Raw genomic sequence first — 17,469 nt, 5'->3', positions numbered from 1 at the left:
ACACTTCTTAGGGCCAGCCTGGGGCTCTGTTCCTGCTGCCCCTCATCTGTGCCCCCCCAAACCCCTCCAAGCCCCAGGACCTGGCCTCTCTTTTTTTTTATTTTTTGACAGGCAGAGTGGACAGTGAGAGAGAGAGAGACAGAGAGAAAGGTCTTCTTTTCTGTTGATTCACCCCCCAATGGCCGATGTGGCCACCGTACCGCGCTGATCCGTAGCCAGGAGCCAGGTGCTTCTCCTGGTCTCCCATGGGGTGCAGGGCCCAAGCACTTGGGCCATCCTCCACTGCACTCCCTGGCCACAGCAGAGAGCTGGACTGGAAGAGGGGCAACCGGGAGAGAATCTGGCACCCCGACCGGGACTAGAACCCAGTGTGCCGGCGTCGCAAGGCAAAGGATTAGCCTATTGAGCCGCGGCACCGGCCATGGCCTCTCTTTTTTAAACCTTGGTTTCTGCATGTCAAATGGGGAGTAAAGTGTGGTTCTGTACACACACACACACACACACAGTCATACACATATACTGACACACACTCTTATGCTCACACACACATTCATACACACACTGACTCACTAATGCTCACATACACATTCACACACATGCACACTCACGCTCACATTCATACACACGCTCACAGGTACACTCACAGTCATACACACACAATGACACTCGTACTCACACATCCATACACACGCACACTCACATAGTCATACATATGCACTGACACACCATCATGCACACACACACACACACCCAGCTTCAGCAGATCAGAGACACAAAGAAAACTGCCAAGTTGTCATGTGTCCACCCGGGGTCCAGACCCAGGTGGGGCCTCAGAGCCCAAAGCATTTCTGAGAGAGCAGCCCTGAGCCAAGGCTGAACCCAGCTGGTCCCACCCTGCCCTGCCCTGTCCCAGGCAGATACCCGGCTGGGGACAGAGGTAGAGGGCAGAGGTGAGTGGCAGAGGCTGAGATGAGTCTCTGGGAGTGGCACAGATAGCGTGGAGTGATGGCATAGGTGTGTCTTTGGTTTTCTTCTCCCTCACGATGGCTCTGAGGCCTGCGGTGCCCACAGGGACATGGCTGCTTGCCTGTGCCTCTCTCCCTGCAGGGCAGCACTGGCCACAGCAATACCCATGCCTGCCCCTCCCCAGTCCCCAAGGCACCTTTTGCAGAGAGGAGTTAAGGTCACTGGGTTTTATTTGAGTCCAGAGGGGAAGGCCTTGTTCCTTGCCCAGGTCCCAGTGCGAGCGCGAGCGCGGGAGGCAGCACAGGGCAAGGACTCCCTGCCCTCCAGGCCACCTGGCCTGCAGGAAGGGATGTGGGAGATCCGGAGGAGGGCCAATGGCTATTCAGGGGAAAGACAGGAGGACTAGAGCTCTTCCCTTGGGACAGGTGCCTCCTCCGAGCAGGCTCCCTGGGGGCCCCCGCACAGCAGGGCCTCCAGAGTCTCCTGGCCTTGGCGGTGGGCTTCATAGATCCGCTCCTCTCCGAACTCCCCGAGGTACTGCAGACAGGTCTTGGAGAGCCTGGGGGAGCCCAGCAGGCACCTCACAGACTGCCCAGGTCCTGGGAAGAGCCTTTGCCCAGGGGGCAGCCAGAGGCTCCAAGGGCTCCATCCCATCCCCAGCCACGTCATCATCACCTGTTGGGCCAGGGGCCCCCTCTGATCATCACTTTGATGCTTAACCCTGGCTCCTCGCTAAGCCCTGGGCCAGTGAGACGTTTCACGTGGTTCACTTCTTGGACCCCGTAGCTGGTGGCAGTGGCAAACAGAGAGGTACAGTGTTAGTGGGAGCCCAGTAGGGAGGGCCGTGTCTCCACAACAAGCTAGGCCCACTGTGCTTTTGCTGAGCTCAGAGAAGGAGAGTCCCTGGTCCAAGGTCACACAGTGACTTTGCCGGCAGGACACCTGCTCTCCCCTTGCTCACAGCTCCAGAACCAAGACTCCAGCCAGCCAGCCTTTTCCCTTGGAGCAGAGCCCTGGGTGCATGCGGGGAGAGCAGGAGAGTGGGGGCTCCCACCCCCATTGCCCTGCCCAAGAGGAGGGAGGCAGGGACTGGATTGGGACTCACTCCTGCCAGTCCTGGGAGCAGCTCCGGTCCAGGACATCTGTGTATGCTGACTCACTCAGCTCCTGCCACTCCCAGGAATCTCCGGGATGAAGTTTGGCCTCTGCTTTTTCCAGATGTTTCCACATCTGGAACAAGGAGGAGCTGGGAGCCAGGGCTACAGGACTGCTGACCAGTTGGTGGAGGAAGTGGGGAGGAGAGGACAGGAACCCCAGTCTCTGGGGAGAATGGGCAGGCAACGGAGCCCTTCGGCAGGAAGCATCTGTGAGGCAGGTGGTGGGCCCCTCCCCTGGGTCCCCAAAGCTGTCAACAGGCCAGTGGAGACCCGCGTTCCTGGGATGGGGGTGGGTCAGAAATGCTGAGGTGGTCCCTGGAGCTGGACACTGGGGATCCCCCTGCAAGGCACACCTGCCCAGTAGTATTTGCTGTTGAAAACCACAAGAACACAGAGAGGGAAAGCCCAGAGCTCTCTCTTTAAGAGCACATGTCGGCCGGCGCCGTGGCTCAACAGGCTAATCCTCCGCCTTGCGGCGCCGGCACACCGGGTTCTAGTCCCGGTCGGGGCACCGATCCTGTCCCGGTTGCCCCTCTTCCAGGCCAGCTCTCTGCTGTGGCCAGGGAGTGCAGTGGAGGATGGCCCCTTGGGCCCTGCACCCCATGGGAGACCAGGAGAAGCACCTGGCTCCTGCCATCGGAAAAGCGCGGTGCGCCGGCCGCAGCGCGCTACCGCGGCGGCCATTGGAGGGTGAACCAACGGCAAAAGGAAGACCTTTCTCTCTGTCTCTCTCTCTCACTGTCCACTCTGCCTGTCAAAAATAATAAAAAAAATTAAAAAAAAATAAAAAAAAAGAAAAAAAAAAAAAAAAAAAGAAAAAAAAAAAAAAAAAAAAAAAAAAAAAAAAAAAAAGAGCACATGTCTTCACAAGCCCTGGGCACACCCAGGCACAGAGGTGTGCTCACTAGGTGCATGTGTGAGCTCCAACACACACATGCAGTCAACACATGTGTACCCCAGTCAGCTTTGGGGCCGGCCTGGAAAGGGCGGAATCTGAGAACAAGCAGGTGACTGATTCCCTGGGGTTTCAAGACACTGTCCCAGTTCACTCACTCCGTTGGGCAGGCAGGTGGGTAAACTGAGGCATGGGGGTTCCAGTGAGGTGGGGATGCAGTATCATGGAAGGGTGGGGCTGGGGATTGCCAGTTAGAGGTGGGATCTGAGGTTGAAGGAGGGGTCTGGGCAGGTGCAGGGGGGCTGCCATGGGGAGACTCACCTGGTAGGCTACTGCCTTGCAGGCGTCACAGCGCAAGTGAGTGGGCATGTGAGCTGAGTACTTCTCCTCCTCATCCAGCTGGGGGGCAGTGGCACTGAGTGAGACCCTGTCCGCGAGGCTCCCTGACACGGCCCAGGCTCCCAGCAGCAGCAGCAGCGGCAGCCTCATGGCCTCTGGAGCCAGCTTCGCGGGTGTGGGCTGCGGTTGGGCTGCAGGTGTGCGAGTGCTTGAATGCAGTGGGGACCGCTACTGGCCCAGACCAATGGGGAACCGACACTTCACCCCTCTCACCCCTCCCCCTCCCCCTGGGCCCTGGAGATGCCACGTGTACACTCCCTCTAGCGAGATCCTGGCCCCGGCTCACAGCCCCATTTTGCAGGGAGCAGTGAGGCCAGGGGACATGCCGGGTTGGGACAAGGAGGCGGGGGGGCGATTCCCCCTGCCCCTGTGATCTGGCCGGTGGCAGGCACTGTGCAGAGCACCCTGTGGGAGGAGACGGTTAGCGAAGGTTATCTTTTTTCTCCTTCTGAGGACACAGAAGCTCAAAGTGGCAAATCCAGAGTCAAACAGAGGGGTCTTGCTGAGATCAGTGCCTAAGCCTGACCCCAGCCCTGTGGCCACTCAGCCACCAGCAGGAATGAAGGTGCAGATGTGGTTGCCAGTCTTGGGCTCACTTTCTAGGGGACAAATTTGCTGAGGCAGGGGACGCATAGTGTGTGGAAGCATACCTGGTCTCTGTCCCTAGCGTCCCCTCCACCCATACTGTACCCAGGCATGGAAGGGCATTGTGGGGCACATAAGAGGCTACAGCAGGAAATCATATACCATACACCAGTCATTTCAGCCATCGTGGCTCCGTGGGTCAGCAATTTATTGCACAACAGGATGAGGGTGAGGTGCCCAGGGGTAGCCAAGGGCCCTTCATACCATCAGGTCCAGAGTCTCTGGACAAGAAGGGATTAGGAATCACCACTGTCCTGGTCAATCTCCAATCCAGGGCAGAGGGACAAGGACTCCAAGGCACCACCCCCTGCAGGCCTGGAACGAGAACCATGCACCCCCCTCCCTGACACTGGCCCTTCCCGGCCTCCTCATGTCACATACCAGTCCAGCAAGACCCAGCCACTGCAGGCTGAGAACTGCACACTGACCACCTCCCCCCTCCGGCTCTTGGGCTCTCAGGGCAACTGGAGCCTGGACGCTGGGTCATGTCCCTTCCCGTGCTGTGATCAGCCTGCGGGATTGGCCTCTCCGGGCATCACTGCCGTATCACCAGCTGAGACCCCAGCACCTAGAGGGGTCAGAGGCCCCTCGGGACAACAGCCCAACCTCCCTCCCTCTTCTAAGTCCTTCCTGCTGACTCATTTCACCAGCCCCTACCTGGGGGAGAATGGCGGAAGCCCCCACCCTTGGCCCCAGGAGGAGCCAGCCTGGCTTTGGGCTGGCTGAGTGGGGCTGCCAGCTGGAGGCACAGCCCCTAGGCCCACCTCATCCCCAGTCCTCCCACCCCACATTCCAGCTCCACAGCCCTTCCCTGTTACTTCCTCACTCCATCTCCACCTGCCATCTGCCTGGCTCCTTTCTCAGACCCCGCCTGCCTGGGGGCTTGCACTGGCCGCTTCTCCCGGTTGCTTCCCAAGTCAAAGCTCAGCTCCTCTTGGGAAGAAGAGATGCTAGCCAGAGACCTTCCCCTGGGCCGCAGTGCCCGAGGCCTGCTCTGTCTCCGCTTGGGCGCGCCTGCAGGGAGACAGCTCGCCATCTCTGGGAGCAGCCTTGTGCCCTGCTGCGCCAGGGGAGGCCCGGTACCTCCTCCAGTCGGCTCCTAAGACCCTTCGCTTGTTAAGTATTTGCTTGCCTGCATACACACATACACAAACACACCACGCCCTGGGAACGCCTGGGAAAGGGCAGGGGAGGGGAGGAGTAGACAGCCACTCCCGAGCTCCATCAGCCCAGGGGTCTTGGATACCCCCTCTGAAGGCCACTTCCGGTCTGAGGTCTGGTGGGGCAGGGCTTAGGACTCCAGAGCGCCCAAGGCCGTCTGCGGGCGGCAGCCCCGTGGGCTTCACAACGGGAACAAGGTGCCCTTGCCTAGCTGGGCTGGCCCCGAGCTGGGGGGCGGGGCGCAGAGGAGCAGCGGCGCGGCGGGGCTGGGGGTCCCGCTCGGCGCCAGGTGGTATAGCCCGTCCAGGAGTCCGGGCTCCGAGGCCCAGGGAAGCTGGGGGCTGCTGAGGGCTGGCGGGCCGGGGGACGGCGGCAGCGAGAAGCCGGGGATAGGCCCGTAGGCGGGCGGATAGAAGCCGGGTCCCAGGGCCATCGGGGCATAGACGTGGCGGGGCGGCGCCGGCGACGACGGCGGCAGCAGCACCTCCACGTACTGCCCGCTCTCGGGGTCGAAGAGCAGCCGCAGCCTCGGCTGCCGCGGAGCCTCCACGACGTAGTAGCGACCGCTCTCCGGGTCCACCAGGACCTTGCCCGGCTGCGCTGCCGCCGGGAGCTTGCGCATCGCCTGAGAGGCGCACTGCAGGGAGCGGTCCGTGGGCGGCGCGGAGGCGGCGCGGGGCTGGCGCGGGGCCGTCCTTCCGGCCGGAGCCCGCGCCTCGGGCGGGGGCGGCGCCGGGGCAGCGGCCGCGGGTTCGGGGTCCGCCGGCGGCGCCGCCCCAGGACTGGAGTTGGGGTGCCCCTGAGGGGAGTCGAGGCAGGGCCCCACAGGGGACCGCGGGGGTGAGGTGCGAACGCCCGCTGGAGGGCTGGTCCGACCCCCGCCGTCGGGGACGAGGCGCTGGGCCTCGACGCCCCGGCTCTGTCCGTCGGGACCGCGCACTCGCACCGCCGAGGTTCCCTCCGGCCGACGGCCCAAGGCCAGAGCGCCAGGCAGGCGGATCTCGGTGCGCGCGAAGGGTTTCGCCGTGCTGTTTTCCGCCCGCCGCCGCGGGGCCCCGTTGGGCTGCGGGGCTTCGCGGGGGACCGTGTCGAGGGGCAGCTCTGGGGGCTCATAGGGGTGCGGCACGACTGGCAGAAAGTCCTTGAGAAAAACCGAAGTGTAGTGAGCCGGGGCGGAGGCCCCCAGCGCCTGGAGCTCGTGCGTCTGCGGTGCGGCGCCCTCCTCCGAGCAGGGTCCGGCGGGAGGAGCAGGTGGCGCTGAGGCTGGGCCCGCCGCGGGGAAGCTGGGCGCGTACGTAGTCTTCACTATCTTGCGCACGTCCCGGGGCCGCGGAATGGTCACGCGCGGTCGCTCCAAGGCTGCTTCTCCAGGACTCGAAGCTTCTGGGCGCGCGGCGGCGTCCGGGGTGCCCACGAGGTGACCGCGGGACAGTTCGAATGCAGCCACCTCTGGCGACAGCTGACAGCCTGGGAAGTCAAGATCCGGAATCTCCCGCGTGGACCGACTCTGCGCGTCTGGTGGTTCTGGAGTCCCGGGTGCGGATGGCGTGTGCGGCGCGGCCTCCTCACGAGCTTCACCATTCAGAGCTCCGCGTGCAAATCCTGCGGGGGAGCCTCGCCCTGCGGGATCCCATATTTCTTGGGGTGACGGGCTCCACGTTCCAGCAGGACGATCCGGAGCCCCCCGTGGGCATGAGGCCGACGGGGACGGGCTCCTACCCCGCTCCAGGGCGTCCCCGATGGCTGGATGTGCAGCTTCCCAAGGGAAAGGCGCTTCGGGGGACGGGCTCCGTGCTCTGGCACCCCCCTGACTGAGCGGGGAAGGGGCCGGAGGGCTAAGGTTCCTCCTGCTCACCGTTTCCTCGACTGCTGGATCCCGGTTTTCCGCCGCAGAGGATGCTTCGGGGAACGACGGGCTACTCACCCTGCGAACAGTGTGATCCCGCGCGGACAGGCTCTGGGGGGACCGGCAGCGAGGACCCCGCACCGCCCCATTTGGAGCCTGCCACGGAGGGGAGGGGCTTCTGGGCCTCACAGCCCTGCTCGGAACCTCCCAGGGGGCCCTGGACTCGAAAGGCGGACTCCGTGCCCTTGGGACGGTCTGACCCGGAGTCCCCTGGGAGAACCGAGTCTTGGGCCCCTGGTTGCGAACCTCTTGGCTCTTCTCCTCCGACTGCAGGAAGATGCTGGAACTAACGGGGCCGAGCGGCTCGGTCCCGGGCGCGGGCTTGTCGCGCCTAATCGCGCGTTCGCGGAGACTGGGCCAAGGCCGTGGGGCTCTGGCGGCAGCCGAACTGTCCTGTGCGCGGGGCGGCCGAGACCTGGCCTCCTCCGGGACCACGCGACTGCTGCGGACCGTTTCTCGAGCAGCAGGTTCTGGGCGCACTGTGGGCCCAAAGGTGGCGCTGCGCGGGGCCGGGGCCGGGGCCGCGGGGCTCAGTTTTCTGGCCAGCGCCGTCTGCACGAGGCTTGCAGCTGCCTGCAGGCGGCCCAGAGACTCATCCAGGGAGCCGGTGCGCAGGAGCAGCCGAGGGCGCGGGGCGCCGGTCGCCTGCGGGGGACTCCGGGGCCGGGCGCGCAGCTCGATCTGACGCTTGGGCACCGTCCGATTCCTGACGGGCGCTGTACGCTCTTCCAGTGCCACCTCCACGCACTCGAACTGCGCCGAGGAGGCAGGACTCGGCCCACGGGGTTGCAGTTCCAGGTAGGTGGCCCAGCGGGCGGCACCGTCGGGGGCCTGCGGCTGTGGGGAGGCCAGGACGGGAGGCGATGGCCGCGGCGGCGAGAGGTTGCTGCAAGCGGGGGCCGTAAGCTGTTGCACCTCACGATCCTCCCCGTCCGAACGGCCAAACAGGGGTCCGGTGCTGAAGATGACTTCCATCTCCCCCGACGGCAGCATGCGCAGCTGGGGCTGGGGTGGCCGCGGGCCGGAGCCCGGGCCTCGCGGGAAACCCGAGCCGGCCCAGGGCTGCTGGCGGCTATTCTGGGCGCTGACGGACAGGCGAGGCTGCGCGCCCGCCCCCTGCCCAGGGGCCACCCAGGGCCAGCTCGCCCGGCCTTCTGCGTCCGGTCCTGAGTCCGGGGGCTCTGGAGAACCCGGGGCCGTGTGGTAGGAGCTGGACGAACCCGAGGAGTCCTGGCGCCGCGCAGGGGCGGGAAGCCGCGGCCGGAGCCGGGGCAGGGCTGGCAGCGCGAGCGCGGTCAGCATGGTGGGGCCGGACGCCGCGCACTGCCTCCCACGCACGGCCTCCGCAGTGGCGCCGGCACTGTCCCCGCCCCACCCCCACCCCCGCCCGCCGAGGAGGCCTGGGGTCACGGCGCCTTAAAGCGGCCGCGTCCGCTCAGGGGCCAGCGGCGTCGGCAGCTGGAAGGACCTGAGGCTTGGTCCCAGTCCCACGCACCCCTCTGCAGAACGCACCCCCTTGCCGGGCACTGGCACCCCCCTCTGCCGAACGCACCGGGCACTGGCTGCAGCGCCTGTGGAACGCGGGCGTGGGCTGTCACCAGGCCAGGCTTTGGAAACTTTGGTGCCCGAGTCCGCCCACACCAGGTGAGGAGGCTGAGGAGCAGCGCTGTGGCGTGCAGATCAGGGGTGCGAGCCGGGGCACTGTCACCTGCAGCCCACCTCCCCGGTTCTCAGGGCTGGCGTCAGAGCTGTGAGTGTGCACCCGCCCCCTTCCCTGACCCCCTCACACACACCCCTTGGATAGGAGTGTGGCTGGAGAAGTCCCCTGGCTCCACAGTTGTGCTGGGGCCTCAGAAAGGTGCTGTCCTTGGCAGGATCCTTTGCCCTTGGTGGAACCTACTGGAAGTGGCTAGAGTGGAAAGCGCCAGCTTTAATGAGCTGCCGTAACACTCAGAGCGAACCCCAAGCGCTGATGTGGGCTCCCTTGCCAGCCTCTGGCTCCCCCAGGCCCTCACAAGGCCCTTATTCCCTGCCCCCTTTGGGAAGTAGGGACACCTGTCATTGTCCTCTGACAACGGCCCCACTTGCCCTTAATCTTCTGCTTTCAAGGTCCTGCTGTGACTCAGGCCCCAGCTGGCTCTGGAGCGAGAGCACAGGCCTCTCACATGCTGACCCTGGACCTGGCAGGTCTGACTCCCCTGCAGCAGGGGCCCCGGCCCGGGTGTCACCAGCAGACTCCCAGACACAATCCCGGGGGCTCTGAAGCTATGTCCATCACCTCTGGCCCTGCCTGGTCAACTCCACCAGGTCCCAGGCTCTGCCCACATTGAAAACAGACCCAGCATCGTCTTTCTGCTGCCTCCCTTCCTGAGGACGGCTGCGCTCCTCTGAGGAGGTGGAAGGGCTGCAGGTGGGATTCTCAGGGCAGTAGTCCCGCCACACGGTGCCAGGCAGCTGCCCAGGCTGCCGTGCTGGAGCCCGTGGGCTCTGGAGTGCACTCCACACAGCCCGGCCTGCCCTGGAGCCAACCTAGGCAGATGTCACTTGATCAGCGTGCTGGGGAGAGGGGGATGTTCCTGGTGTTGCCAGGCTGCTTGTACAGAAGAGATTAAATACCAAAAAGGGGCCATGCCTGCTAGAAGCCAGCCCACCTGCGGCACTCTAGGGGCTACAGCATGGGTTGGAGGCCTGAGCAGCATCTCCTGTGGGGCTCAGGAGTGGTCTGAGGCCTGTCCCCTCCCCAGGCCCTGGTGAATGGACACTGAGGTCACCAAGGCGGGCAGGCAGGCCGGCAGAAATGCCTGCTGCCTCTTCCCTTGCCCCTTCCCTGGAGGTCAGGCCCGGCGTGAGGGGACTCACGGGGATGGGACGGGAGGGGCAGAGCTGCGGACTCCCCAGAGCAGAGAAGGCTGAGGTTGGGCATTACTGCCGGAGAATAAGGAAGGCTACCGCCATTTTATTTGTCCCTGAGACGCTGGTGGCTCCGGGCCTGCCGCGTCCCCGACGCTTTCTTATGCTTCTGGTCCAGCACCTGGGCCATGTAGTTCTCCTGCTGCTTCTGGATCCGGAAGTCGGACATATGATTCCTGCAAGGGAGCCAGCAGCAGCCAGAGGTCAGGCTCCCCACTTCCACAAACAGCCCCCAGTGTGGCCCGGTGCCTCACCTGAAGATCTGTCTCTGCTGGCTGATAACTTGCTGCAACTCCTTAATCTCATTCTCTTTGCCATTAAGTATATCTTCTTGCTTTATAATGTGAGACTCAATTTCTGTGGGGGAGAGAGGCAGGGAGGAGGGGGTTCCATCCTACAGGCCGCTTCTTGCGTTAAGGCATTCCCTCACAGCACCTTCTAGAACTTGGCTCCTCCCACCCATCAGTTCTCCGTGAATTAACACATTCATGGAAAAAAATGGAATTAAAAGGCAAGTTTAATTTTTATTTATTGTTTATTTGAAAGGCAGAGAAACAAAATGATCTCCTATCCACTGGTTCATTCCTCAAATGCCCCCAACAGCCAAGGTAAAGCCAGGAGACCAGAATTCAATCCAGGTCTCCCACGAGAGAGTGCCAGGGACTCAACCACTTGAGCCCTCACCTGCTGCCTCCCATTTTCAGGAAGGTGGAATTTGAAGTGGAGCCAGGACCTTGACCCAGGCACTCCGAGCAAAGGCAAGTTTTATTTTGACAAAGAATTTTGCAATCCAAGTAGAAAATAACAATGTACTTCCATAAACCTTTGAAGACTTGTACACATGGATTTCAAAAACTTTTCATCACGATAAACACCTTTTCATTCCATTTTCCATGCACTTTTTCAGGTACTCTTGGGGTTGCTAATACGTAGTCTGAATGAGTTTATTATGGAGTCTGGGGGTGGGCAATGTCTGATGACATTAGTGACTTCACAATTCTATTTTGGACCAGGGGATCTTGGTAAGGGCAAAGGTTCCTGGGCAGGTAGGCGGGTCTTTGCAAAGCCAGGGAGATGAAGGCACTCGCTTTGTAGATGTCACCTCCTTGGCGAGACCCTCCTTGATCTAAAACTGACAACCCTTCCCACTACTTTTCCTGCTTTATTTTTCTGCCTAACAACGCCACATATTACACTCATTTCTCTTCTCCCTAGCTGGCGTGTGAGGCCCCCAGGACAGGGGTTTTTGTATGTTCACTCCTTTATCCCTAAAGCCTAAAACAGTAGCTGACACACAGTAGATGCAGTGAACAGGATGTCCCCTGGGAGGTTAGGACCAGTTCAGTCACTCAAGTCCAAGCAGACCTATATGGGCGGGCCAGATGCTCAGCCCTGGGCTGAGGCTTCAGTGATGGCGGTAGAAGGGGGTCCTTGCCCTCAAGGAAAGTAAAGTTCCAAAACTCAGGAACTGATTGGAGAACAGAACAAGGATGTGTTTTAATATAGGTCACGGTGATGGGACAGGATTACTGCACTGGGCAGGGCGCCTCCTGGGCAGACCTGCTCTCTTCAGGGACAGAGATGGCCCCTCCTCCTTGGGGGGTGGGAGTGGGGAGGACCAATAAGAGTGATGGGCAAAGGCTCCTCAGAGAAAGCACACATGGGACACAAGGAACAAAACCCCAGGAAGCTGTAGGGGTCTGGAGTGCTTCATGGACACAATTGCCCCTCACAGGGCCCTGCAAGATTCTGACCCACACAGGAAAAATATCACACTGTCTTTAAGGGCTCGGCAAGGATGAATGACCTAGGGGCCAGCGCTGTGGCACAGCGGGATAAAGCCACCGCCTGCAATGCAGCATCCCATATGAGCACTGGTTTGAGTCCCAGCTGTTCCACTGCTGATCCAGCTCCCTGCTAATGGCCTGAGAAAAGCAGTGGAAGATGACCTAAGTGCTTAGGCCCCATACCCATGTGGAAGACCTGGAAGAGCCTTCTGGCTCCTGACTTCAGCCTGGCTCAGCTCTGGCCACTGTGGCCATCTGGGGAGTGAACCAGCAGATAGAAGATCTCTGTCTCGGGCCAGTGCCGTAGCTCAATAGGCTAATCCTCCGCCTTGTGGCACTGGCACACCGGGTTCTAGTCCTGGTCGGGGCGCCGGATTCTGTCCTGGTTGCCCCTCTTCCAGGCCAGCTCTCTGCTGTGGCCCGGGAGTGCAGTGGAGGATGGCCCTAGTGCTTGGGCCCTGCACCCCATGGGAGACCAGGAGAAGCACCTGGCTCCTGCCTTCGGATCAGCGTGGTGCGCCAGCTGCAGCGCGCGGGCTGCGTCGGCCATTGGAGGGTGAACCAACAGCAAAGGAAGACTTTTCTCTCTGTCTCTCTCTCTCTCACTGTCCACTCTGCCTGTCAAAAAAAAAAAAAAAAAAAATCTCTGTCTCTAAAAAAGGCTCATGGAAAAAAAAATTTAAAAAAATAAATAAATAATACAAAAAGAAAAAAAGATCTCTGTCTCTCCTTCTCTGTAACTCTTTCAAAATAAATAAATCTTTTTAAAAAATGGGGGGGTGGGGGGGAATGAATGACCTAGAGTATGAGTACAAATCCTGAAAATGTTGACTGCTGAAGCATTTAAGATTTCCGAAGAGATGATCAGGTAAAAAGGTACAACATGGGGGGCAAGCCCTGTGGTGCAGCAGGTTAAGTCTCTGCTTACAATGACGAAGGAATCCCATATGGACACTGGTTCGTGTCTTTGGTTGATCCACTTCCGATCCAGCTCCCTGCTAATGCATCTAGGAAAGCAGTGGAGGACAGCCCAGGTGCTTGGGCCCCCACGATCCACGTGGGAGACCCTGAAGAAGCTCCTGGCTTCTGGTTTCAGCCTGCCTATGACAATCACTTGGGGGAGTGAACTAGTGCATGGAAGCTCGCTCTCTCCCTGTCTCTCCCTCTCCCTGTAACTCTGCCTTTCAGAATAAATTTTTTTTTTTTTTTAAATTTTGACAGGCAGAGTGGACAGTGAGAGAGAGAGACAGAGAGAAAGGTCTTCCTTGCCGTTGGTTCACCCTCCAATGGCCACCGCGACTGGCGCACTGTGGCCGGCGCACTGCACTGATCCGAAGGCAGGAGCCAGGTGTTTATCCTGGTCTCCCATGGGGTGCAGGGCCCTAGCACTTGGGCCATCCTCCACTGTACTCCCTGGCCACAGCAGAGAGCTGGCCTGGAAGAGGGGCAACCGGGACAGGATCGGTGCCCCAACCAGGACTAGAACCCGGTGTGCTGGCGCCGCAAGGCGGAGGATTAGCCTATTGAGCCACGGCGCCAGCCAAGAATAAATAATTTTTTTAAAGGCACACATGGAAAAGAGGAAAGACAGCGAAGGGGAGAATGGAAATGTGGGCTGGCCAGGCAGCAGGACCAGGACTGCTGACCTCCCCATGGTCGCCCCGCTAATCCCAGTCAGCTGCTTGTGCTGTTCTTCCGGGTACAGAACTAGAAATGTATGTGACACTGTTCAGATACAAGCCTGTGGCACCTGAGGAGGTAATGTTGAGAAAATCCCCTTCAGAAGAATCAACAACTATGTAGTGAGGTTGTGGGGGGTTGGAGAGCACAGGCCAGGGTGAGGTTCAAACCACTGGCTCTGGTGGGGGACAGGGGCTCAGGACATTCCAGGGGGAGCCAGCCAGGCCCTGTCCCCACAGCACACACACTCCCCCACAAGCCCTGGCTGATTTATAGAAGCAAATGCCCTGGAGGAAGGGTGTCTCTGGTTTCAGCAGGAAAGAAAACCCCAGGTTCTTAGAGAAGCAGGGGATGCCTGAGAGAGGGAAGCTGCAGCCTTGACCATGGAGGCACTGACCGGCTCCTGGGCCCCAGGAGGCTCTTGCAGAAGCCACTGGTCAGACAACTACGAGGCCTATCTGCCTACCCAGCCAGCTCAAGGTGTGAGCCTGGCCGTGGACGTTCAGCCTAGCAGTTAAGACGTCCATGCCCCTCGTGAAGATGTGGGTTTGGTTACTGGCCTGGCTCCTGGTTCCAGCTTTCTGCTAACACAGAAATGCAGAAGGCAGTGGTAATGGCTCAAGATGCTGGGTCCCGGCCACCCATGTGGGAGACCTGGACTGTGCTCCTGGCTCCCAGCTTGGCTCTGGCTCACCCCAGCTGCTCTGGGCATTTGGGGACTAGACTAGCAGATGGGAGCTCGTTCCCTTTCTCTGTATGGGTGTGTCTCTGTCTCTTAAATAAATAAAAATAAATTTAAAAAAAGAAAAAAAGCCGGTTGGCATCTTACCAGTGAAAGCCTTGCCTGGAGGACAGAGAAAGGAAGCAGCTTAAACCTCTGGGGTTCTGGTCGCTAAGCTACAGAGATGTGCTGTGGCACAGGCCACAGAGGGTGCGGCAGTAATCCACAGCCACTTGTTTGGCCTGGCAAGTGTAGCTGGCATTCCAAGAAAAGCAAGGGGTCCCCAAGGTCTAGGGACATGGTGTAGCTGTCTCAAAGTGCCTACCACCCTGGCACCCTGGGCCAAGAGGTGGGCCACACACATCTGAGCGGAAACTGGTGGCCCACAACACATTTTCAAAAATTTTAAACTCAGGTGCCCACACTAAAAAGAAAAGCCTCCAGTAAGACATGGTTTCCAAATTCTTATTTTAAAGAAAGGCCTGGTACTCCTGGACCCCATTGCCACAGGCAACAGGGCGCACTCTGCACACCAGCACCGGCCCCGCTCCCCCTGCGCCCACCGTGCTTGCCGCAAGCGCACGCTCTCTAATACCCGTCAGAGGTGGGAAGACAAAAGGTGGACTAAGAAGGTTGTATGTTTCGAGAAAAATGGGAGCGAGCCCGTTCCTTTATGGCCGTGAAGAATACCGGACGCCAACTGCTTCCCTCATTTCCGTGGCCTGCCTGGTCCCTGAAGGCCTTTTCGAAGGTGTGGCCCGCCTTGGCCTGCCTGTATCCTCAGCCGGGGACAGAAGTTGGGGTGAAACCCTGCCCTTGACACAGGCGCTGGACTGTTAGGGAAGAGCCCATGTATGTACGCGTTGGGGGGAGCACAGGCCTCCCGCCTACCATTGCACTTGGTGATAAGCTGGTCCTTCTTGCTGGACTCCTGCAGAACTCTGTTCTTGACACTGGAGAGCCTGGGGGGAGCAGAGAGGAGAGGAGAGGGTAGGCGGGATGCAGGCGGCCAGGCCCTTGGCCCCCACAGCCCCGCTGAGGCTCACTCACGCCTTTTCAAAGGCCATCTTCTCCTTCTCCAGCTGCTTGGACAGCACCTCTACCTCTCCAAGGGCAAACTGCAACTTCTCCTCTTCCTTGGCCAGGAGGACCTTGGTCTTGGCGTGGGCAGCTTTCTCCTCCTGCAAGGGCAGCAGCAGTTACCTCATCATCCCAAGCCATCGTGGATCTCCTAGGCGCCCTGGACCAGCCCCCTCATCAGAGAGGCACACGGCCTCACTGCCGCCTAACCACAGGGATCCTGCGAAACAGGCGTAGCAGGAGCTGCTCAGGCCGGTACTCACCACCAGCTTCTTCTCCACTGCCTGGAACTCTTCTTTACTGACAAAGTTTTCGTCCTGGAGAACAATCTGCAACAGAGCCTGGCTCAGGGATGGCCTGGGACTGGGTAGTGGGGCTGCCCTCCAGGGACCAGGACAAACCAGGGGCTCCTAGGAGGAGACTGGCACTCCACTCCACTGAGGCTCAGCGCCAGCCTCATGGAGAAGAGCCCAGAGGCAGCCGTTCTACCACACAGGTGCTGTACTGGAGAAGCACAGGGCCTGCGGCGCCCAGAGGAGCCCCTGACCCAGCCCGGGGAGAGGCAGGACTGCTTCTGGAGGTGACATCAGTCCTGAGATCTGACTGCCAAGTAGGATGGGGCAGAAGAAGGGCAGAGCGGCAAGTGTCCAGACAGTGGGAACTCAGATGCCAAGGCCAGCCCCCAGGGAAAGGCGTGGGGACCTAGAGATGCATACAGTGTTGTGCTAGGACGTTAGGGCAGCAAACACTGCATGTCCCTCTCCTGTCACCCACACCGACTTCCAGAAGGGAAGAAACTGTCTAAGAATCACTGGAGTGAAACACAGAAGTGAACCAGATTTATTTCTGAAGTGGAGAGGCATCTCAACCTTCTTATCAAGGCAAAACAAGAAACCCAGCAAAACCGGGACTTTATCAGGCTTGGAGAGGTAACCTGCGGCTTCAACACCCTGTACCCATCAGCCAGGGCGACTGAGAAGGCAAAAGCAAGAGAAATGGAGGCCCTCAAGGTGGCAGGGGCCAAATCCGAGCTCGCTGTGCTCGGCCTGACACTGCATTTGGCTCTGGAAGAGACAACTGAGTTTCTCGCCGGCACGTGACGTCCTTAGAAATTTAGTGAAGTCATTTTTACGAACAACGGGGAAATGGAGGCCCTTCAACAACCAGAGAGCGTAGAACGTTGCTTGATTATACTTAAAATTCCTGGTAAGGAGCCTGTGTGCCACTGGTTAGGGCCCTCCTTGGGCGTCCACATCCCCTATCAAAGTGCTAGATGCAGTCATGGCTGCTCCGGTTCCGACCCAGCGTCTGCTGATGTGCCTGGGAAGCAGCAGGTGATGGCTCAGGTGCTTGGGTCCCTGCCACCCACCTGGGCGACCCAGAGGGAGTTCCTGGCGCCTGGCTTCAGCCTGGCCCAGCCGAGGCTGTTGTGGGCATTTAGGGAATGAACCAGCGAATGGAAAACCTCTCTCTCCCTCGCTTTTTCTGTCGCTGAACCTTTCAAATAAATTAAAAAAAAAAAAAAAATCCCTGGTAAATATTCAGGAAGGCCCCGCCCCTTTTGGCTCCACCTCCACCAGCGACTTAGCTGAGCCCGGCTTCCCGATGACGCCACTGGTAATGTTCCCTAACCACGCCCCTTGAATCGAGGCTGCACCTGGCCCCGCCCCCACCGGCGAGACGTCCGTTCCGGCCTCTCCCCGAGCGCTCCTGAGTGCGTACCACATTCCTCAGCTGGTGGATCAGTTCCTCCTGAGATTCAATCACGTCCCGCAGCTGGTCGAAGGCGAGACACACAGACCCTGAGCCCCCCTGCGACCACCCGAGGGGCGTCGCCATCTTTCGCCCCCGCCTGCTCGTTGGAAATGGCTGCCCCTGGGCGCCTCGCGGCCGTCGCCCGCCAATGAGAATGCGACGCCACAGAGCACCCTGGCAACCGGGGGCGGTGACTTCCTCTGGTAGCAGGGACGGGGCCCCACCTTTTAAAGGAGCCGCCCGGGGCGGGGAAGCCTCAAACAACGCTGAGGAACTGACGTTTGTAGTTTGTAGTTTGTGTGTCTTCTGTTTCCCACGCAGTCCCGAGGAGCAGGCAGGACCTGGCTTGTACTTCCTTTAAGTGTGTGTGAGGTGGCAACACGGGGCCCTCAGCCTTCTCCAGGGCC

At 60.1% G+C, this 17,469-nt stretch overlaps 3 protein-coding genes across 5 annotated transcripts; all 3 read right to left on the bottom strand.

Moving 5' to 3' along the window:
• Positions 1–1,253: 1,253 nt before the first annotated feature.
• Positions 1,254–3,523, bottom strand: MZB1 (marginal zone B and B1 cell specific protein). The gene is made up of 4 exons (XM_062189754.1): positions 3,340–3,523; positions 2,072–2,196; positions 1,642–1,752; positions 1,254–1,525 (listed from the first exon to the last, which is right to left on the bottom strand). The coding sequence occupies exons 1-4, from the start codon at positions 3,505–3,507 to the stop codon at positions 1,369–1,371; spliced, it is 561 nt and encodes a 186-aa protein (XP_062045738.1). The 5' UTR covers positions 3,508–3,523; the 3' UTR covers positions 1,254–1,368.
• A 663-nt stretch (positions 3,524–4,186) lies between these two features.
• Positions 4,187–8,431, bottom strand: PROB1 (proline rich basic protein 1). Its single transcript, XM_062189051.1, has one exon. It carries the CDS (start codon positions 8,429–8,431, stop codon positions 5,405–5,407), a length of 3,027 nt encoding a protein of 1,008 aa, XP_062045035.1. The 3' UTR covers positions 4,187–5,404.
• A 1,506-nt stretch (positions 8,432–9,937) lies between these two features.
• Positions 9,938–17,168, bottom strand: SPATA24 (spermatogenesis associated 24). Of its 3 annotated transcripts, XM_062189047.1 has the most exons (6): positions 17,030–17,168; positions 15,571–15,636; positions 15,278–15,408; positions 15,119–15,189; positions 10,294–10,396; positions 9,948–10,215 (listed from the first exon to the last, which is right to left on the bottom strand). In XM_062189047.1, the coding sequence occupies exons 1-6, from the start codon at positions 17,144–17,146 to the stop codon at positions 10,086–10,088; spliced, it is 618 nt and encodes a 205-aa protein (XP_062045031.1). In that variant the 5' UTR covers positions 17,147–17,168; the 3' UTR covers positions 9,948–10,085. The 3 variants fall into 3 exon arrangements, with proteins under 3 accessions (XP_062045032.1, XP_062045034.1, XP_062045031.1); XM_062189048.1 differs by lacking the exon at positions 15,571–15,636 and having other exon boundaries at positions 9,938–10,215; XM_062189050.1 differs by lacking the exon at positions 10,294–10,396 and having other exon boundaries at positions 9,944–10,215.
• Between the last annotated feature and the right edge of the window lie 301 nt (positions 17,169–17,469).

Source organism: Lepus europaeus, chromosome 4 (genome assembly GCF_033115175.1).
Source record: "Lepus europaeus isolate LE1 chromosome 4, mLepTim1.pri, whole genome shotgun sequence".
In the NCBI taxonomy this organism is placed as follows: domain Eukaryota; kingdom Metazoa; phylum Chordata; class Mammalia; order Lagomorpha; family Leporidae; genus Lepus; species Lepus europaeus.
This window is presented reverse-complemented; position numbering and strand designations above follow the sequence as displayed.